General features: G+C 38.7%; 1 protein-coding gene across 1 annotated transcript in view; it reads right to left on the reverse strand.

Annotated features, from left to right (window-relative positions):
• Window positions 1-3,264: 3,264 nt before the first annotated feature.
• PXMP4 (peroxisomal membrane protein 4) overlaps window positions 3,265-24,228 on the reverse strand; it is a gene marked incomplete at its 5' end in the record, with an annotated part of 64,005 nt that continues 43,041 nt past the window's right edge. The window contains 2 exon segments of the mRNA XM_044090273.1: window positions 3,265-7,474; window positions 13,498-13,696. Coding sequence (XP_043946208.1) covers window positions 7,205-7,474; window positions 13,498-13,696 — 469 coding nt within the window. The 3' untranslated portion in view covers window positions 3,265-7,204.

Raw genomic sequence — 24,228 nt, forward strand, 5'->3', positions numbered from 1 at the left:
TATAGTTGGGTTAAGAGTCTAGGTGTGGGGGGGTAAGGGTGGGGGTGTTAGTCTAGATTAGAACAAGGACAAAGCCAGTGCAAATTTAAGTGGAATTTGAGTGCAGTCCTGAAAAGGCTGCTGGATGGTATAGTTATAGAGGGTGGAAGATTGTTCCAAAGTTTAGATATGGTACATGAAAATATGGCTTCTCCTACTGAGTTTTTGGGTTTGATAATGGTGAGTTTATTTTTGTTGCTTGATCTTAGGAGCTTAGTGGGGTGATAGGGTTGGAGAAGGGCTTGAAGGGAAGGGATGTTAAGGGGGTAGTTAATAAGTCTATGAGCGGTTAAAGTGAAGAAGTTGTGGGAGTTCTAGTCAGTTTAATTCTTTAAGGAAGATACAATGATTGCTGCGGTAGGAGGTTCCAGTGGCAAATTTAGCAATTTTGTTGTAACAAGCATCCAGCTTGTGTAGGTCTGTCTGTCTAAGGTTGGTAAGTATGGGGGATGCATAGAGTAGGGTGGAGATTACCTGGGAATTGACTATGGAAATTCTAGCCTCCTTGGTTAGGAATTGGCGGCTTTGATATAATGCACCAAGTTTCTTGTGAACTTTTTTTTATTGTGAGATATATGTGGGTGTCAAATCTGTTTGTTGTCTATTTCCACACAGAGTAATTTTGTGTCTTCTGATGGAGAGATGATGGTATTGTCTTTGGCAAGAATGTTGAAGTGGGGGGTGTTTTGGGTGTCTTTGGAAGGTTGGAACAGGAGAAGTTTTGTCTTACTTGGGTTGAGTAGGAGCCGAGCATTGGATACCCAGCTTTCTACAGAAGAGAATGATTCCTGTGTGATTTGTTGTAGTTCTGGTAAAGTGGGGGAAGAGCAGATGAGAGTAGCGTCGTCTGCATACTGTACAAGAGATGTTGTATGGTGGCAGTATGTACGTTGTTAGTGAAAAGTGAGAACAGCAACTTGTAGAAATGTAAGCTGTGCTGGTAATAAAGTGTCTCACTATACTACAGTAGTGGTTTTCACAGCATTTTCTAACTATTATGTAATTATAACTTAATATTTCCCACATATTATTTCACAGAAAAAATGCAGTATAATCTATGTTTTCTTACTAATTCCATGCAGTTCTTCCTATAATAATGGGATCAGATGCTCAAATGATGTGAGGTGTACATATGCAATGCTAACTCAAAACATGTAATCTTTCAGCAAAGTTCTGTGGCATAGAGGAATAAAAGCCTAACCACTGTTTGATTAGCTTATATGAAACTGGAAGACCCAGTGAGGGGCTGATGGGAGTGAGAAGACAAAGCCACCAGATCAACCATCCTGGGGGAAGACAGTCCAGTCTGCTGAACCGTTGACCCCTGAAGCAGTGTGAGGGATATGGTATGGGCCAGGGTGTTGCTATGTTACAAGTAAAACAGAGACAGTGGTGTGTGTGTGTGTAAATATGCATCTTCCAAGAATGGCAACTACTGCAAATGCCACAGCTGCCTTGGAGGAAAGTAAAGTTAGGAAGGAGAAGAGGTTGAGTGCTCTGTGTGTGTAATGGCTTAATCCTAGCTCCTAATCATTTACTTTCTGGGAGCAAATGAGTTTAGGCTCTCACCCCAATCAGGGAACAAATGGGCTCTAAGGCTCTCGCCTTGCTCAGTAAACAAATAGAGGTGTCTCTCTGTATGGGTCTACAGGATACAAGGGAAAGAGCATGATGGCTTTTAGACTTTAAAAATATATACATAATTTTTCAAACCTGCATTGAGCAGTCTTTCCAAGATACAGCAATGTGAAATATAAAAGAACAGCCATGAACAGTCACCAGTGGAGTTCCCCAGGGTTCAGTGCTGGATCCTTTACTGTCTGGCATCTAATTCTCTGAAGTAAAAACCAATACCAAAGGTCTCTGGCTAACTAAGTTTGCAAATGACTGAAAGCTATGAGCAATCACTGAGTCCCCAAATGACTTAGCCATCCTGCAGAAAGGCATGTTTGAAATAAATATCTGGTATTAAGGTCACACACTGAAACTAAATGCCAAAAAATGCATCATGATATCTTCTGGGAAGTCATATACTCCAGGGAACTACCACACTGACAATAGACCCCCTAAGAGCTGACCCAGATGTTAGGGATTTGGGAACTTATGTAGACAGTGACCTAACTTTTGACCAACATGTGCTCACTGTTGTAAGCATGCCCTTCCATATTGCATAACTTAAAAACAAAGAGGCTGTGTTCAGAGCTAGGGATGTCATTGCCCCCCCCCCCCGTTACTCAATCCTCATTAGGTAAATCATGAAGTATAATGCTCCTTTTGACATGTATCTGTCCAGACACATGCAACAACTGAAAAACCCATAAAGACACCTTACTAAAAGGATACAAGGCCTAAGTGTCCAACACTCAACTCAACCCTACAAACATATACCCCTACAAGAGCACTAAGGTCCTCTTCCAGATTCATGCTAACTGTAACAGAACCCAGTAAAAGAGCTGGACAATGTCTGTACCCCCATACTATATCTAAACTATGGAACAACCTACCATCTGAAATAAGCCAAACTGACCACTCAAAATCCTTTAAGATAGCTCTAAAATCACATCCTGTACCTGACATACAAACAAACCACCTTAAAAAGAGCACATTAATTAAATATTAGGTTGGCAGAACTTATAATAACCACTCTTTAAATTACCTTCAATATACCCACTATCCATTTTACTTTACTCTTACTACAGATAATACTCTAAAATCCTTACTCTTTCAAATATGTAACTTTTCTACCAATTTTAAGACTCCTAATGCATATTCTTGTAAACCCTATGAAGTGTTGAACTGTACTATGTTTTTATCTCTTTACCTGTAAGATCTGTTAAATGTATGTTAAAAATTTTTAACAATTTATGTTAAAAATTTGTCAACTTTGTACTGTACTTAACAAATCAACAAATGTTGAACCGTACTATATTTTTGTCTCTTTACCTCTACAATCTGTTAAATTTATGTTAAAAATTTTGAACAATTTATGTTAAAAAATTTGTCAGCTTTGTAATACTCCTCGGGCCTCCACTGAAAATGAGTTTCTGACCCAGTGGACTTTCCCAGTCAACAAATGTTAATAAATAAAAATAAACAATATGCCCTATGTGGACCAACTCAAAGCCCTGTCACTATATTTGGTATCTTACAGACTGCTAAGATGTGACCTGTGTCTGCCATACAAGTCATCCTCTGACCCATTACTGATGGATCTATTGCACCAATGCAAGTCAAATGGTATCAAAAACACTCAGTCTAGGGATCTAAACATGTTTTTCCAACATCAACAAAATGGTTTGGAGGGGGGGTCAGGTATAGGTCAACAAGGATACTACTGATCTTGATCAGAATCCCCAGCCACAAAGCTCACTCCTGTCCATACTTTAGTGCAACTTGGATCTATGGCTGGGTAATCAAAAATTTACCTCAGGAATGTCCCCTTGTACTATTAATAAACAGAGGAACTTCCTAAATTCTTTATTATGTGCATGGGTCCCCTCAAATTATCTATAGTAATATCCTAGTTATTCTCATTACGCTAATATATATCAAGTGATCATGGGATGGATAAGGCCACTCCAACACCAAATGGGATAGGTAATTCAAGCCCAAAAAGGAAACTTGCTTGGCTTAAAATGGTGCACAAGGGTAGTCAGCCTAGTGCTTACCTATGAACCCTTAGCAAAATGAAAAATATGGATATTTGGCCAATGTATCTGACATTTACATGTAATTTTTAAAGCTATATGTTCCATTTTTGCTATATTTTCACATTTTGTTCTTCGACTTCCTGTCCATTACAGTTGGTAGGAAAAGTAAAACCAAGTCCATTCCATCCTAAGCAATGAACAGGGAGCAGAAAGTCAAAACAAAAACAAAAAAAGGCCATAATAAGTGCTTGTGGTTCAACGACTGTGACTGTATAGGAGATTATATGTTTATTCGATATCCAGTGTAAATTATTGCACATAAATAAAATTTTGAGGAATATAACATGGTGCGGGATGCACTATCACTGTGCTTAAAATACATCAGCATCACACATCAATGTCCATTATCTGAAAAACTAAAGTGAATATGCCCAGTAGTGTACATATACAAATCATGTGATGTAGCATACTACACTTCACAGCAAATAAATACATTTAAAATAAGGCAAGCTGTGACTCTTCATTGAGACCGACCAGTTAAACTTAGTAAAAAACAATGAGGCAGGGTATGCTGAGTGGAGCTGGTCTAAACTATGCAACCAATCTCCTTTTCAGTGGAGACAACCAAAACAAGTTTATGGGGCGGCACCCCCCCCCCCCATGAATTAAAAGGTAAAAAAAAAAACATTTAGTGGAGTTGTACATTGGATCATTTAAAAATAACCACACTGAATGAGTTTATTTACTTGTCAGGTTTTTACAATGGTTATCAGCTTAAATATGGAGAAGTGTTTGTTTATTTTTAGGCAAGAAAAACAGCCACAACTTTTGGTCTACTAAGCATTTGTTGATGCAATCCTCAGAAAGCTACATTAATTGCATTAAAAGACTGAACAAAGTTCTCACATCTCTTGGGATTACTTTCTTATAGATCTCAGGTGAGCCTCATGATGTTACTCATACAATTTGCTGAAGGAAGCACTTTAGTACATTGTTCTTATTAACTGTAAATCCACTTCTTCCAAATAATGAAGACTTTATGTGAAGTACACTGATTTTCATGCATGTCGTTTAAATGAGGAGGAAAATCACAGCATTTTAACCTTTCTGACTTTAACACGATCTGTCAAGCATGGCATCACCTGCAGCTCAGATAACTACTCCATTATAACCGGTACTGTTGGGACTGCATAACAAAAATGAGCAGGATACTGCATACCTACTTCTGGTTGTCTGCTGGACCACTTTGCCTTATCGTCTCAAATTCTTGGAAATCTAAAAAATAAACTATCCTTACTGGTTTATTAGTCATCACTTCAATTCATATCCTCATAAAATTCCATTAATCTCTTCCTATCCCCCTGTAATATTCTAACTAGTCTAACAGGGCACAATAGACACACCCCCATCTGTATATACTCAGCAACATCTACAGTTACTGGCATAACTTACACACATCTGCGATCAACAATTAAATGAATGGTGACTGAATATTTCAATAACTTGATGCACATAATGCAGCTCCATAGATTAGCAGTGCGAACTTCTTGCAGTAAGGATGTACTTCTAAATATCGAAGGACACAATTACTTGTCAGCAAAACATCAATCTGACATAATAGAAACTCAACCCCTACACGTCCTACTAATTACATATACCAACTTCCCACTCTCCACTGTTCTGCGATCTCCTACAAAGTACTGCTGGCAGACTTGATCAAATAAATATTCAGTCATTTCTATCAGCAGGAAAAGCACTCAACATTATAAATGTTTGATAATATGGATTTTTCTACACACACGTTGCAGTAAGGGCTCCATCCCTCTGCTTCTGGAGCCAGGCTAAAGAAGATAGAAGTATTTGCTTCACTGAATATTTGATGATCTGCAGATGCCTCGTCCCTCCCTCTCTCTACGTACACTTCTTTAGCATGGCTCCAGAAACAGAGGGACGGAGCCCTTACTGCAATCAGATGACTGGACTTCAACTAGCTGTCCTGGCATTGGAGAAGCCAGGCAAGGAGAGGGAAGAGCGGAGGGATGTGGCCCATTCACCTTTCCCAGGACTGGAAAGGGTTGTGCGCACTCAGGTGGGGGCACACGGAGTTAGGTCCAAGTTCCCAGATACAGACCACAGAAATCACTGCTTGTGCTTCCCAGGCAGAGGTGGAGCTGCTTGGAAGGGGACAGAACACCTCTTGCAGATGTGAGTAACCAACCTTCCTAGTGAGACCACTGCTCTGTGGGGGGGAAGCTAAACCAGCTCTAGTGGCTGCCTGCATGATGACCTCTCCTAGCAGACTCTCTTCCTGTCATATGAAGAATGCCCCAAACCATGACAGCGGAAGGCACAGAAGTCTGTGTTTTGTGTTTTCTGGGACAGCTAGAAAATGCAGACGTACAGCACAACTCTGTGGCAGGCTACCTTGCTATATAAGGAATATTAAGCCACAAATATTCCAGTATATTCAAATTTCTCTTATTTACTATGCACAGTAAATCTTGTAAAAAAGATAACGTTCATAGTGTTGACTGAAAAGCATTGGGCTACATGATTTCATAATAAAAGTATGTGTAACCAAGCCTTACACTTGGATATTCAGTCAAGGAGTGCACCGGAACAGGATGGGTAAGGGCCGAGTATCTTACCATTGTCCCCGATTATGGCGCATAACATTGCTCTGACCTCCTAAAAATCAGTGATTCTTTCAGAAAAGGTGGTGGATTGTAATTAACAAATAATGACATTCTTTACAATTAAAGGCTTCTGTTACCTCAGAAAATATAATTTAATTCATGCACTATTATTTTGTTAACTTTTCAGTTCAGTATTAGTAATGTTTAAAAAGTGTGCTTGATATGGGTCCTTTATCCCTGAATATTGCCGACTTTGTCCTTGACTCTAATACTAAATGTTAACAGTTATGATGTGTGCTGATATTTCAGATATTAAACAGCATTATAAAAATAAGATTGATCACTGTTATAACACAGCACTTAATAGTGTTGTGTTACAGAAATGCCTTTTACTAATAAAGGTCTCACTGTTTCAGAGATGCATTTTTAACATCCAGTAACTGAAAAAGGTGTAGATTCTCCTTTTACACAAACTGCACACATATGCATATACAGTCTGTCATTAATGAATTACAATAGACTGATTCTGTGGACTCACTTATACATATACGGTGCACAAAGCTGAATAAATCATGAAACATCAGTTCTCAATGGCTTAAGCTTGTAACCAAGGTTAGCCAACTCACTTAGTGAAACCATTAAGTTAAAAAAGTTTAACATTCTGCTGTTTCTGCTACAAATGTATTAATTACAAAATTTAAATGGAGAAAACCATTCTACTCAATGAGACTGAATCATTTAGTTCCAGGTAATAACATTTTAAATCAGATTATGCAATTTTAACGCCACCTTGGAAGGGTATGCATTGCCATTTGGGCACAAGTGGGCTCCAAGCAACCACTCTGCTGACAATCATTACACTTCTCCATATTAAAGCAATCACTTTCCTGCGCTTGTGTTTCTTTTGTTATAAACAAGGAAATCAGTAATGTCATGCCAGATACTGCTGTCATCATAGAGGTAGGTCATGGAAGACTGAAGCGATGGCTGAAGTGTGTGCCGATGATACTCAAATAACCACAAGACAATTCCCCAAACCAAAGCACCAAATATAGGGAAAGGGTCTCGCTTGGGTTCTGGAATGTATCCTTTCTCTACTGCCAGCCGTGACAAACCAAACAGAATCCGAGACAGCAGATACATATTTATCTAAGCAAAACAGAAAGAAAAACATATTTTAGTGCAGTCCTGTTATACCAAGTCCCAGCTACAGTAAAGGTAAACATTCAAATGATAAAAAAGACCCTGAAGAAAAAATCATTAGGTAAACATTCCAGTTTACTTAGGTCTCCCTATCCTGACTTTATTAAATCAACTACCTTCCTTCATGTTGCTTTGCCACATTTGTTAAACTGGGGATAACATTCTATCCTGTTGATGGTTAAGGTCTCCCAACTCTGTACATGACTCCTGTGATTAAATGTTGGAAATGCACAACTCTGTAATTCAGATCATCAATCCTAAGTGCTCTTCCACAATCTCTGCACATTTTTCTCTACCTGTCAATACATCATTTGGCAGATTTAGATGCTGTTTGCAACATATTTCTGAAAGAGACTGCAAAATGGTGTTTACTGACTTTTTATTGGCAAGGTTTAACTAGTCCTCTGTCTGGTTTTCAGATGAGATCTGAAAAGGTATTTATACAAACTAGGAGAAATCGGACCTCAACAGAACAAAAAAATTAAAAAAACGGATGGAAGGATTGATGGGCAGATGAAAGGGAAGAAGGAAATTTGACCAGAATCCTGGAGAAATAGCCAATCCCCTTCAGGGATTTATAAGTGAGTAAGCATGTTAACCTTATCATTCCTCTCTCACTGATGCCAACTCCTCTAGTGCCCAGGCCACTAATCAAACCCAGGAAGTCTGGTTCACAGTCAAGGCTTTATACTTCTATGCAATAATGGCAACCTGGGATGTAACACGGGATAAAAAGCTACATCATCTACACATTCAGATGTTTGTTTTAGGAAATAAATGTTGGGTGCACCATCAAAGACAGTAAAGCAAATCTTTTCTTGAGAGGAGGTGGGCAAGTAAGGAATGCAGGGCATACAAAAACATAGTCTGTCAAGACATGCATAAAGTGTGGCGTAAAAGTTCACTTTCAGCCTGAATGACCTACAAGTGCAGACAAGGAAAATAAAGTAAAATCAATGGAAAAGAAACCAAGAGTTTCATCAAGGGAATGGGCAAGGCACTGTCAGTTTGAAGGACAGGTGGCATCAGAATTTGTAAACAGTTCTGTGGTAGGACTGAGAATCAAATATAAAGACATAATGACTGAAAACAGATATGCTCATTTTAAAGGAGGAAGAAGGCAGTGAGGGCTCTCTGATGTATACAGTTTGGAAGTACAGAATAACAGAGTCTATAGAAACTTTTAGCAAGTGCAACAGGAAGGGTGGTGGTAGTGATGTCCATTTTCTCAGAAAGTACAATATACAAGATGAGCTACTGACTTCACTGTCCTTCAGCGTAAAGTATTGCATAGAAAACCATACAGTGAGTAAAAGTTGCACATAAACATTTTCTATGTAAAGGATTGTAAGTGCATATTTGTTCTAGATGTGGGGTATCACCTCTAGGATTCATAGTTTTATGGAAAAACGAAAAGGGGGCTTTATTACTGAAAAAGTGGTACCTTTTATTTGTTGAAAGCTGCTAGGGGTGCAGCTAATAAAAAGATGAGACGATCAGAGTTGCATATAGACATTGACAGTTTGAGTTTAAAAATAAGTTAAGAGCAAAATGGATGGGTTGGTTGAATCTGGGCTGTCATACCACAAAGTTTTAAGGTTGCTGAGAAAATGTGAACAAGGTTATCAGCTGAAACTTTAGCAGTTGTGATGTTTTATCAAATATGTATAATCCTGTATAGTGATGTCATAATGTGGAGTTACAATAAAGACATTTTTCTGTACTATCAATTCACAAGTTGAGATAGCACTGCTTAATCTCATTAGTCCCCATATAGCAAAGTTTTTACTTAAATTAACTGGAGGGAGTTGCCTCAATTACAAGAAATAGTAAGTTTACAAGTTTTAGCATAAATATACTGCTGAAAAACTCTGCACAACACAAGTACTCACGTTCAAAAAAATTCACACTATGAAATGTTGACTTAAGGGACACTTAAGACAGCTTTGACTTTTATCTTTTTATAAAGTTGATTAAATGGAGGGGTTCTAAAAATAAGCAGTGTTAGTTCTAAGCATTAGTATATGATAAAGTGAAAATAAGCATATAGAATATGTAAAGAAAATTCATGACAGGTTAAAATTTGGCAAAGTGTAAACAGGCTTTTTATGAAGAACACTAAGGGCATAAAAGGGTAGCAAAGAGGCAAATATAGTCAGTAAACTAAAATACAGAAATAAGGTAATGAATACACTGAGTTTATATTAATATATATTAATATATATATATATATATATATATATATATATATACATACATACATACATACACACATGCATACACACAAACACACATGCACACATGTATGTATATATATATATATATATATATATATATATATATATATATATACACATATACATACACATACGCACACACACACACTACATACATATACACACACACACATATATATATATATATATATAAATATGGGTCTCCTTTACATTATCGAAATTACACTTCTAAATTTAAAACCACAAGACTACGCAGAAAACCTTCTTTAACAAAGAGTCTGATCACCGGATTTTTATGGCGGGAAACATACTGCCAGCAAAATTTTACCTCAGAGAGACAAAAAATGTTTAAAAAAAAAAAAAACAAATGCATCTGTCAATCAGGCAGACTCAGGCAGACATCCATTTTCAACAACAGAGATGGTATTTGTAGTAACACCCAGTCAAGAACATATATCAAAATGAGGTAGTTTAAGCAGGAAGAGAAACCAGGAACCATGGCAGTGGGCTGGGAACGGAAATCAGAGGTTATAAACAAATAAGACACATAAGGTTGTAAGTGAACTATGATGATGAGTGAGGAAAAGAAAGACTGGATAAACTGAGACTGGGCTAGCAAAAAGCAGATAGGGAACTTGTAGTAACAAGTTCAGAGAAGCAAAGCCTCTGCTACATTTGACAAATACTAATATATGAAGATTTCAGCAAACAAAAAGGCTAAATCCTCACCTCCACCTCTAGAAACAGTCACTCAGACAGTTACTTTGTTGAAGGGCAATGGCTTTACTCTCACAAGTGGCTCTTAAACTTGTTTAATTTTTATAATGATATCTCATGTCTATTATTAAGTAAAACTTTCTTGTACTTTAATGAGAACTTAGTCTATTCATGATCATACATAGTTATCTTAATGTACCAAATTTTATTAAACAGGTGCTTTTTAAAAAAAAAATCTTTGTTAATTTATCATGTATGACACAGGCAATCATACATTTATATAAATGAAAACAAACCATACTGACATAATTTTTGTTGCAAACATCATACATCACTTATAAATCTATCCAATCACTGTCAGTCAGACATTACATAGCTCATTCAAATCCTGCCTTCTTTTAAGCCTCATTCCTCCTCTGCATGTATTGTTCCCACAATTCCCATTTTTTCCTATGTAATTTGCTCCTACCCTTTTTTAAAGATCCCAATTCCAGTTGTTTTATTTCTCTGTTACTGTATTCACTACTTCTAGTACAGCTGGTTTTGACTTTGGTTTCCATTTTCTAGTAAATGCTTTCTGGCAGCCACCATAATTAGATTCAGCAAGGCTTTACTATGTCTAGACAATTCTGATTCTGTATCTTAGCTCAGAAATCATCATTATCCTTAGTTATACCAATTTGCTCACCCAGTATCTCGGACAGACTAGTCTGCAGGGAAGATCCTAAATCTTCTAGACTTTGTTCCATATTTGGGAGACATATCCTCCACTGCTTCTTTGTGAATTGCTTATCCAATCCTTTCTAACCTCCAACTGATTCTTATAATCATCACAAAAGATTTCATATGATCTACTAATTATTCCTTCTTTAAAAGCAGTTTTTGTTTGATTCTACTAAAAACTCCACCAGTGTACTGGTCTTTCACTTAGGATCCCCCTATTTTTTTTCTATTTGTCTATACTCTGATATCAATCCTGGATAGGGAAGGCAATTTATAGCCTGGAGTCCAAATACATTTTTGGCCTCTTCCCATTCTATTACTTTTCCCTCTATAATTATTTGCTCCCAATACTTTGGTTCTTTTACCTGTTTTCTCCAATAAATTCCAGCCACCACTTGCCTGTTGTCTGCATCCCTAATTGCAGTCACTCCTACAAGCAGAATCTTCTTTCTCCATTCCCGTGTTGTCTTAGTTCTAGGAATACTTTCAGCTACTTTATGAATATAATAATCTGTATGGTTATTGTTATTCTCCTTAAGGATCTGCATCCAGAATCCCAGTCTCTCCTTTCTTGAGCTTGCCCCCATTTCATCATCATCCCTTTCCACTTTGAATTTTAGATTTCTGCTTGTACTATGTATGAGAGCTTTAACTGTGTAGCTGTGAAATACCTCTTCAAATCGCTTAGACCCAAACCACCTTGTTCTGTTGGAAGAATCAGTTTATCCCACTTGAATCTTGACATCTTCCCCTCCCAGATAAAATCCTTCAGCTCTTTATTAATTTCTATCCACAATACCTCCTCTGGTTGATAAAATATTTTTAGTCTGTTTAGTGTTGTACACAGGTCAGGCATATTTTAACTGCTTGTATCTTGCTATCCATATCCATATTAACACAGCTTCCAATTTCTTAGTTTCTGTATTATCTTTTGTTAGTCTCTTCCCACATAACTTTAACTGCCACACCAGAATCCTTTTTAATCCATATTCCCAAGTACTTCATTTGATCATGTCCCCATAAATATTGGGGTTTACTTCGTATTATTGAATTCTCACTGAATTCTTACTTACCCGAAAATTACATTCATGAGATGACTTCGCCGAAAAACTATTTTAATGAACACCTAAGATCACCGAAGTTGTACTCCGGGAAACAAACTACTTGGCCACCACAAAATAAATAAATAAAATAGAATAAAAAGAAGCAAATCAAACCCATCCAAGTGGGGGGCTGCACCCCCCCCAACTAAATATACCATCTCCAAGATTGCAAAAGGGCAAAGTTCATCATGGTGGGCAAGTGGTTAGTTTCCCGGAGTACAAATTCGGTGATCCAGGTGTTCGTTAAAATACGTTTTTGGCAAAGTTGTCTCGTGAAGGTAATTTTCAGGTAAGTGAGAATACGATAATATCAAGTAGGCCAATGTGTGTGTAGGTACATAATTTACAGCTATTGCCTTCGTTTTAGCTTCATTAATTTTGTATCCTGAAAAGATTTGAAACTGCCTCAAAATGTTCCACAACAGTGAAATGTCCTTGACTACCATAAAGATTATATCCTTGAATTTCGGGGTCCCTTATTTTTCTTTGCCAGTGGTTCTGAATATAATGCAAACAAAAAAGGGGAAAACAGTTAGGTGTTCTATACAAAAAAAAAACGCCTATTTTCAGGTGTAGGCTGGAATAAACAAGTCAATAAGGATTCAGTATGGGGACAATACAAAAACTGTTTAATCCCATCCAAAAGTAGCACAGCTACACTCCTCTTTATATTCATGTAGTCCTAGTGGTGAACACAATCTATCAGGTTCACTTCAGATTAAACCTAACTAAAACTTAAAACAGCACATGAGCAGAAAAGGCAATATTTAACCTTTCTGAAGCAGCAAATAACAGAATACTCAGAAGTTTCCCTTTGGCATACAAACATGTTAAAATAGTCATGATACTACTGGGTAATGTTCACTGTAATTTTGCATGTATGATAATGAAGAAACAGAGGGATGGCATTCTCTTATTTGGCTTCTAAACTGATCCACAAAATTCTTGAATACACATTACTTGTGCCCCTAACACCACTAGTTCATGTCTAGTTCAGCCTGATGAAAAGCAAATGGCACCTTGGATAAATGGCGTTATTTTCTTTCTTTAGTTAGTTAGTTAGTTACTTGCAGATCATTATCACATTTCTACATTTTGCAGCTAAATCATTTAAAAAAGGCAAAAACTGTTACAATAATAATGCAGTCAGTGGCTACGGAAAACAGATTCCAATGCTTTCTTTGCATACCTGGCTGTTAATGTGGTTGTTTTCTCCGAAGACTAGCCAGCCCCCTACAAAGGCTGCCAGGAAGGAATGGACCTGAGAATTTCGACCCTTGAGGTAGTGCTGCAGTGCTAGAAGTCCTTTGTATGTGAACACAAAGCAAGCCAGGTTGCGGGCATGCATGTATGTGGCCTGTGCAATTGCCTGTAGTTTATCTTTCAGACTGCAAAAGAAGCCACAAGTGACTTTACTTACTTTTACTAGGCATTCCTTTTCCACTCAAATGCTGTACTAATATCACTGTTAAAAACATACATGTGCTTCAGCAACTACCTTCTAAATATCTAAAAGGAAAATCAAATTTCTAATGTCTGGTTCATGTAATACTTTTTTTCTGCCATTTCAGATCAAAGGGAATGAAACTAAACTAAAAAAATGTAATTAAAATAAGCAAAGGTTTATTTAAATACTGCTATCTCCTCTTGTTAGTCAAAATTTCATCACAGAAGCCATTTCAGCTGAACAGCAGAGTGACTTTCATCGCTGTTCAAAATCTGCCATGAGAGCTTCGTTCTTTGACACAACATATAACCTTACATTTTAGACACTAAAAGCAACATTTAACCACAATGGTTCTCATTTCACTGTCAATACTAATATTTCATTTCATTCTAATATTCAAATTAAACACATTGTAGTGATCACTTACCTGAACTGTAAATTCGAAGAATATCTGCAGTAATTCTTGGGCAACAAGCTACACTATAAGGTATGAAACATTAATGAAACAGGTAGTACACAGATTTTGCAAGTCCACCTACCTCCTAGACATATGTCAATCCAATAAAAGTCATCAGCCCTGCAAAATTTCCCAAAATGTGAATCTCTCTCATTTTTGTAAAATCTAGCAAAATAAAGTTATTATGTTTGTAGGTCTGTCAACTCTGCAAGCCCCTCAAGATTGCTTAGTAACTCTTCCCTTGAATGCATCATTTCACACATCTGTCCTTTTACCCTCATTTTTGGGGTCTGTCAACATCTTAGAAGTTCATTCATAGCTTCATACACTGCCTGGCCTCCAGGTAAATGGACAGTCTTAAATGGCTTTTCAAACATTTATGCCTAGTTATTCATGTGCATCTTAGCCACCCTCTTCTAAGTTGCCTGAAGCAAATACAAGTCTGTTTAAAGGTACTGACACCGAGGAAATATGCTCCATTTAACAAATACTGCCTTAGCAAAAACATGGGAAAGAGTAACATTCCTTCTTCCCACCTGCTGCTGATGTCTAGTATGGTTCAATAATGCAGGGTGTATTTCCAACTTCAAGCAAATCACAAGTCAAACTGCCACTCCTTCCATTCACCTGGATCAGTTAAACACTATTTTACCCTCAGGTATCTGGCTTTAAGATGCAACATTTTCTGTTTGAAAAAAGAAAGTGCCAAATCCCAGACCACCTTTTCAGTTTCTCTGTATCTGGCCTCATCTCTATCCCTTTTGATGTTAACATTAAGCACTGTGGAAATTTGCTCTCACTATAAATGAATGTCAGACTTCAGCCAGGTTTCCCCACTTGGACAAACATATTTTACTCAACCTCACCAAATACATTTTTATTTCCTGCAATTGGCACAGAGTATGCGCTGACAGGTTAATCTCTAGAAGAAACACTAAGGAGGCCACTGACTGAATATTTCTCAAAGAACAGGTCTTTGTGGGCCTTGCAAAAGTATTCAACCATGTGAACAAAATATTTCTCAACAAGCTCTCATCCTTTCTAACTATGACAGTGTCAATCCCCAGTTGTTTAATTACCTGCATAACAGTTTGTTAAATTCTGCGTCACTCTGTTTTTCCAAATCTGTTGTCAGTGCAGGATTATCAAGGGATTCAGAATGAGTTACCTCCTATTCAATTGTTTTATAAACTGCCACTCCTATTCATCACCTGCACATCTCACCTCTGTTAGCATGATCTGACATTATACACCAGCAGCAAATCCTCTTTTAATATGACAATGATAATCTCTGACTCAGTAGAGCTGCAGCTGCTTTGTTGGAAGCTGCATTTTTTTCCAAGTTCAATAAACCTATACTGTTCTCTGAGGCTTTGAGAGACCCAAGTAGGAAGTTATCTCTGTTCATTAATGCCACTGTCCGCTCTTAAGTGTATTTTAACTGCTAAGCAATTACTTCTTTACTAGCATATCTCTCAGCTGCTCTGCTTTACTCAGAGCTCTCAGATTTTAAAACTCGCACAAAGGCTGATCTGCTAGACTGAGGACCACCCCAATTGCCTCTCAATGCTGCAGCACAGAACCACTGAGAAAACGGTCTTCCTGAAGTACACCATCAGTCCAGCAGTGCAATAACTGGCACTACTGACATCTGTGATTCTGCATAACTGAACTTTAATTAAAGGTTTATTAGAAAAGGGTTAACTGGTCAGTAGTGCCACATCACCAGAGTAGGTACCACTTCCGTTTCTGGGACAGCTCTGGACTATACAGTTTGTCTGTCTGTGCTAGGCTTGCAATTTTTTCACAGGTTCATAAATACTTACTAGGTAACTGATCTGAGAGGATCCTAAGAAGTACAGCTTTACAATCCCATAGTGTTTTTGGCTCTTGTATATTACATAAAAATAACCCACAGACAGGCCAAGCAAGGATATCTTGGGACAGTTACATGTTCCCCTATCCATGAAGGATAGGGGTGCTAAACCAGGTAAGAATTTGCAGTTACCCATCAGTTTGTCCAACTTACATTTGGACAGAATAAGGGAAGTACTTTGATTTATGTGAATTGGAAGACAAGACCGTTTCTGTGGAACTCAGTTTTACAAACCTATCCCTCCAACATGCTCCATTTATTTTGCAAAAAATATCTCGAGTGGGTGCTTATGATATCATTGGACTTGCAAATATGTAATAGGTCTGACACAACTGGGTCTGTTGAAGATCTGTATGCAAGGCAGATCAGCCTATCAGTAGCTTGCATGATACTTTGAAAAAGGACAACGCTTTGAGATGGTCTGCATAGTTTCTACAATTCAAGTCCCTGTTTTTTTTTTTTAGTGAGAAAAAACTGCAGTCCTTCCAGCTGTGATAAATGTTTGGACAGGTACATGCAAAAAGGGACCTTACACTCAATGACTGGTCTAAGTCCTAGGTACAGGGAAAAAATACATCCCCAGACATGGACACAATAACTTCAGATATAAGCTGTGCAATTAGAAAAGGACTTCCTTATAATGGTGATCAAAGGAAAGTTCATTGTTAGCATAGGTTCCCATATCCCTAACTACATCCAATTTACTTCTGTACTGGGATATGTAATCAATAAAAGCTGCAGTGGTGCAGCAGTAGCGGTGTTGCCTCACAGCAAGAGGTTCTCCTGTTCAATTCTCGGCTGGAGTGCCTTTTGTGTGGAGTCTGCATGTCCTCCCCACGGTCGAGTGGCGTTCGAAAGACATGCGTGAATGGGCGTGCCTTCGCTGAAGGTTGGTCATCGGCCTGCAACTCGGCACCATAAAAATCTACTGCCAATCATTAGCAGAAAGGGGGTTCCGCTGTGGCGACCCATAACCGGGAAAAGCCGAAAAGACAAACTGGGATATGTAATTAATCTGGACTGAGGACTGGTATCATTTCGTTAACAGTTTGTCAATGTGGTTGCTATTTGGATGGTAGTAATCTATTACTGTTCTGCTTCCTGAATGAATGTGGTAATATTTCTAAGAGGTGCTATTACTTAGCATGAAATACTCTAGCAGGGTTGGTGTCCATTACTAACACCATTTTTGCTTATTAATCCACTCTCTTTTATATCATGCTGTTATTAAAACATTAGCAAGCCCTACTACTCCCAGATTGCCTTTAGTTTATGTTAGTAACTTCATTTGCTATGTTTTATACTTGTATGCAGAAAAAAATATCAGTGCTAAAATTGTTTTAGTCCTGTTTGTGAAACATCATTCACTGCTGCTGGGAGAACTCCATCACACATTTAATTCATTGGCTTATGCTTGTACTATTCATCACGACTACTGCTAAGCATGAGGCTGAAGGTAAGTTTTATTTCTTGACTTAGAACTATATTTTTACTTGGCTGATTTTCTACACCTGATGGTCGCATGCCTGGCTGTTTTCAACATCAAAAGTAATGTCAGAGTACTTAAATGTAGCTGTTCTACTGCCAATACATACTGCGGTGGTGGTGCTGCGGTAGTGTTGTCGCCTCATAGCAAGACGTTGTCCCGTTCGATTCTCAGCTAGAGCGTCTTCTGTGTGGAGGCATACGTGAACGGGGCGTGCCTTCGTTGAAGGTTGTGCATCAGGGCTGGTAACCCGGTATGTAAAAATCCACTACCAATCAGTTTTGGACCGGAGTTCCGCTGTGGCGACCCCTAACTGGGAAAAAGCCGAAAGACGCAAACAAACACTCAGTACATTTCCTTTACAACAAATGCTTAGTATTTAACCTGAATGCTGTATTTACTGGCTTTCCACTTTTATTTAACAAACATTATTTTTACTTTGTCAGATGGTATTGCAACACAGCTACAATTGTTGTGCACTTCATCTTTACACATCAAAAACTGCTAACTCAAAAGCTGAATAACTTGCTTATTAATTTTATAAATGTTTTCAGTGATATATTAAATGTATCATCCTAATAACATTTTACATTCTAATGGATTTAGGGAAAAAATTTGCATCCATCTTTACTATGCCTAGGAGGAGGTTGGTTTACACGTTTTGCACCATTAACATAAGCTTATTCACTGCCCATCCCCCTGCTGGTGTGAATTTAAAGGCACACACCCCCCAGGGCTAGTAAAAAATTAAGTGTTATGATTCTGGACCATCTGTTATGATTTTTGGAGGTGTCTACTCTGATTTTTGAGGGATGACAGGTATGCTCATTATTTTGGAGTCATATTTACTCACTTCCTCTGTAACATAGCTGGCCATAATCACAGCTGCTCCAGAATTCTCCTACCAGTGTTGAAATATAGCTCATCTGCTCTTATTACACTGCCTCCAAAATGTACCCCTCCAAACGGAGTACTACTATAACAAACTTCAGCTCACAAATGCTAGCAGACTATACTGAAACTCTACTACTCTTCATCTCAACAAAGTCCATGCATACATCTTCTCTGATGTTATTATATGCAGTGTCAGTGGCGGAACAGGTAGCACGCTCGCCTTTGGTGCTGGAAGATCAGAATGCTGTGGGTTTTACTAATCCAACAGGTTACTGGATTCATTTTTTCCAGTACTGACACTGCAGTGCAGAAGAAGGGGGGATGCTGCACTCCTCAGCGAGCCATCCTTTTGATGAGATGCTAAACTGAGACCCTATCTGCCTGAGATGGTGGTAGCTCAGGTGGAAGTAAAAGATCTCATGGCACAATCAAAAACAGTATGGGAAGTTCCCCGATGCCTTAACCAAATGTCCTCTAGTCAGTATAAACACTACCTTGGCAGAACGAGACTAATCCAGGCAACAAAGTGAAAATAAATAAAAATAAACAAACGCTACTTGTTCCCTACTACATGCATCACATTGCTCAGTCATGCTACAGTCCCATTTTCACATATCACACCTAATCAGGATGAGAGGACTGCTCTTTCACACAGATTCATAAGTAAAACAGTATACTACTTCAGGCTGAAAACTCTACCCCCATGCTCTCATTTATTTATTTGTCTTTGTTGACTGGGAAAAGTCCAACTGCATAAAACTCATTGTCAGCAGAGGCCCAGGTTGAAAAGCTCCACATTTAAGTTGCACATGATGCATATTTATAATTGCAGGATTACATATTTGAACACAAGCTTATTTTAATGGTTTTTAAATATTTCTTATATGAACATAACATTTTAGCATAAAGAGAGAAAACAATAACATATAGGCCAATTATTGAATAGAAAAATAAAATACAATAATAGTTAATGTATTTATAGCATGCTGGCTGCAGGGAAATGATTAAACTTGGATTTTTTTTAGGTTAGTAATTGGTTACAGACAGACATGCAGTGATGTAGTTTAAAAACTGATGATGATAGAGATAAGAAAGGACAAGTTACAGAAAACAACACAAGTCATCTCAGCCAAAACTATACAGGGTAAATGCTAAAACATATGCTATGACAAACCTCTGTGGTGTACATCCAATAATCTAATAAGCGGCTCAAAATCAAATGCATGCTGTTTTGTTAAACTGACAATTTGAGACAGCAAGAAATTATCAGACATGTAATACCAGCACTAAAACAGGTTTAACTGGTCCACTACACTGGCACACAATTACATTCCACAAAATATGAGCTACATATATGTCTGGTTTCTCTCAGCATTGGGTAGACAATGCACAGTGAAAAACATACTCCTACTCAAGAAAATTATTAGTTACTATTACACTTATTTTACACTAATATATTAAAAAATACAAGAAAGCTGATTTGGGCAGTACTGTGGTGGTTCGAAGTCCCAGAAACATTGGCAGAATTAGTGCAGGCTGTGTACAAGGACCCAATGACAAGTACGAACAGTGTTTGGTCGCACAGAGGGGGTTCCCAGTGGGAGGGGCTGTGCCCCAGGATTCAGCACTGAGCTCACGGTTGTTCATACCGTTGATGAACTATATTAGTAAACAGGTCAGAGGAGACAGATCAAAACATTTGCTGTATGCAGAAAATGCGGCATTACACGCAGACTCGGAGCAAGAACGTCTGCAAAGGATAGGGAATAGAATGCAAAACAGAAGGCATACCCGATGAAACAAAGTACAGACAGGACAGTGGTAATGGCAGCAAAATTGGGGAAATCAAAATAAGCTGAGAATTGAGATAGAAGAAAAGATAGTGAAACAGGTTAACAGCTTCAATTATCTGGGAGGAGTGGATGAGGAGAAGAGAAGTCGGAATGAAGAAGTCAAAGCTAAAATCAGTGGGGATGCAGCCAACTGATACAGAGTGTCAGGTGTAGTGTATGACAGAAGAATGCCAAAGAAGCTGAAAATTAAGGCGTACAAAACAGTGGTGTGACCAGTACTACTGTATGGTATAGAAACCTCGGCAGTAATGGCACAGTAGATGAGGAACCTAGAGGTGATGGAAATGTAGTGCCCAAGAAGGGCAGCAGGATGCACACTGTGGGACAGATGAAGAAATGAGTACATAAAAGCAAAATCCAAAGTAGCTCTGATTGCAGAAAAGATAAAAGAGAACATATTATGGTGGTTCAGGCACATGTACAGGAAAGCAGAAGACAATCTGATGAAGAATATTTGGGACAAACAGGAAGAAGGCAAGAGGAAACGAGGGCATCCAGCAAAGAGGTGGAGGTTTTGTGCGAGATAAGATCTGTGACAGTCAGGCACGAGCATTGAAGAATGCAGGAATGTGGCATTGAATTGAAAGAGATGGCAACAGTTGACACAGCACTCTGACCCCATGTAGAAAACGGGGTTGATGATAATATATACAAATCACACACACGTGTATATAATATTACTCATTTATATGCCTATAGATTGTACGTGTGCATATATCATCATCACCACCACCTTTTTTTTTTCTGCACGGGATAGGAGAGTCGTGTCAACTGTTGCAATTTTTCTCAACTCAAGAGCCATTCTCCTACCTTCTTCAGCAGTCATGCCCGACTGTTGCATGCATTTCCTTGCCAAGTTTCCTCTTGCCTTCTTCCTGTCTGCCCCAAATTTTCTTCAAAAGTGGTCTTCTGCTTTCCTGCACTTGTGCCTGCACCACTGTAAATTTGTTTTCTTTGACCTTCTCTGCAATTAGATCAACTTGAGCTTCTGCTGTAATGTCCTCAATTCTTCATCTGTCCCACAGATTGCATCCTAGCACTCATCTCAGGCACTTCATCTCAATTACCTCTAGCTTCCTCAACTACTCTGCCACCACTGTCCAGGTTTTTGTGCCACATAGTAGTACTGGTCACACCACAGATTTGTACAACACCTTACTGTTCAGCTTCTTTGGCATTCTTTTGCTACACACTACCCCAACACTCTGTACAAGTTGGCTGTGGTCCCTCTGATTCTAGCTTTGCCCACCTCATTCAGACTTCCCTTCTCCTCAACGACCCCTCCCAGACACTTGAAACTGTTAACCTGTCCCACTACTTTCCCTTCTATCTCAGCTCTAGGCTTCTTCAGATGTCCCCATCTGTTGCCATGACAGCTGTCTTATCTGTACGTAGTTTCATACTATGTGCCTTCAGCTTTGCATTCCATTCTCCTATCTTTTGCTGAAGTTCTTGTTCAGAGTCTGCCTGTAATGCTACATTGTCTGCACACAGCAACTATGTTGATCTGTCTCCTCTGACCTACTTGCTAATGCAGTCCATCACCAGTATGAGCAATAAAAGGCTCAGGGCTGGACAGTGATGCACACCCGCTCCCACTGGGAACCAATCAGTGAGTCAAAACCTTTCATATTCATGTCAATGGCTTTTTGTACATATCCTGAACTTATTCTACCAATGACTCTGTGACTTCAAACCATCACAGGACTACTAAATCAGCTTTCTTGGGACCTTGTCAAATGTTTTTTTTTTCCAAGTCTAGGAATGCCAAGTTAAACCAGGCAGATTTTTTTGAAAAGGTCACCAAAGTAATGGATGAAGCAAAATGGTACACAACGCATACCTCAAACTGGTCAAAGCTTTTGACACAATTCCACAATCAGGCATAGTAGAATAACTAAATAATTCGGGAATAAACCCCTATGTCACCATCTGGATTGCCAGCTGGCTCAAAGGATGGGATGCAGGAAATCAACATAGGGGAACTTACCTCTACAAAGAGACCATTCACCGGTGGAGTCCCAAAGAGTTCTGTGTTGAGACCTCTCCTGTTTGGCAACTACTTTTCTGAAGTAAAAGCCAATACGGAGGGCTCTGGCTGACTAAGTTTGTAGATGACTGCAAACTGGGAGCAGTTATTGAATCCTCAAATGACTTAACCAACCTGCAGGAAGGTTTGTCCCAAATAAATAACTGGTGCCAAAATCATGGACAAACTAAATGCCAAAAAATGCATTACTCTACCCTTTGGGAAGTCACCTATCCTAGGGAACTACCACATTGACAATACGCTCCTAACAGTTGACCCAGCTGTTTGGGATTTGGGAACTTACTGGACGGTGACCTAACTTTTGACTAACGTGTCTATTGTTTTAAGAAAGTCTTTCTATATTGCACAGTTTATAAACAAAGGGATTGTGTCTAGATCTAGGGATGTCACTGTCTCCTTTTACTCAGACCTGATTAGGCCAGTCATTGAATGTACTGTCCCCTTTTGCATGTATCTATCCAGACATATGCAACAACTGAAATGCCCACAGAGATGCATTACTCAAAGGATACAAGCCTAAAGATGACCTATATGGACCGATTCAAAGTCCTGTCTCTATATCCAGTATCCTACAGACTGCCAAGAGGTGACCGGTGTCTGGCATACAAAGCACCCTCCTACTCATTACTGACACATTTACTGCACATCAGCAAGTCAAATGACATCAGAAATACTCAGTCTAGGGATGTAAACCTCTTCTACAACATCAACAGAATAGTCTGGAGGGACATATATAACTCACAGGGGATACCGCTGCTCTGGAACAGACTCCCCCATCCACATAACACAGAGTTCATCCCTGTCCATAGTCAAGAGCAACTTGATGGGAAATAGAAAATTTACCCCAGGACTGCCCCCTGTACTACTAATGGGTAGCGGCATCTCCTAAATGCTTTATCACATGGATGGATCCCCTCACATTATCTAGAGTATGATCCCAGTTATTCTCATAAGGGCCAATATATAATCACTGACCACAGGATGGGTAAGGCCAATCTCTAATCAAATGGGATAGTCAACTAGAGCACAAAAAGGGAAACTAGCAAGGCTTTAAATAGCTTGCAAGCGCAGCTAGGCTAGTGTTTACTTATGACTCGCTTCTTATCTCTAGCTTATTCTCAATTATCTGTCTCACTGCAAACATTGGGTTTATTGTGCCTCATCTTGATCTGAATCTGAACTGCTCATTTCCCAACTTGCATATTCTTATATCTATCACCATCTCTAAGATTTTCATACAATGTGACAGGAGTTTTCTGCCTCTTTACTGCCCACAGCTGTGAATGTCCCCTTTGTTTTTGTACACTGGCACTGATATACTTATTCTCCCAACATCTGGGATACACCTTTCCCAACATACTGGTATGAATACACTTTGGAGCCATTTATCCTCTAATCCAACATCTTGATCACATCTCCTGTGATCTCATTTGAGCCTGCTGCTTTCCCAGACTTAAATTTCCCATAGTGCTGTTCTTATTTCTAGGGTGGGCTCCTTTTGTTCTTTAGTTGTAGGTGGTGTCTGAAGCAGTGCAACTTCTGTGTTTTTTTTTTCCCATTCAGAAGGTTCAAGAAACTGAAGGCACATGGGATGAAACTGAGTACAGATAAGACAATTGTAATGGCAGCAAATGGTGAAGTTCAGAGTTGAGCTAGAAGAGAAAATAGTGGAACAAGTTAACTGCTTAAAGTATCTGGAAGGGATGGTTGAGGAGAAGGGAAGTCTGAATGAGGAGGTCAAAGCTAAGATCAGAAGGAATGCAGCCAACTGTCACAGAGTGTCAGGTGTAGTATATGACAGAAGAATGCCAAAGAAGCTTACAAGTAAGGTGTACAAAACAGTGATGCAACCAGTAC

The sequence above is a fragment of the Protopterus annectens genome, chromosome 12.part0, assembly GCF_019279795.1.
Source record: "Protopterus annectens isolate FY-2018-M chromosome 12.part0, PAN1.0, whole genome shotgun sequence".
Lineage (NCBI taxonomy): Eukaryota > Metazoa > Chordata > Ceratodontiformes > Protopteridae > Protopterus > Protopterus annectens.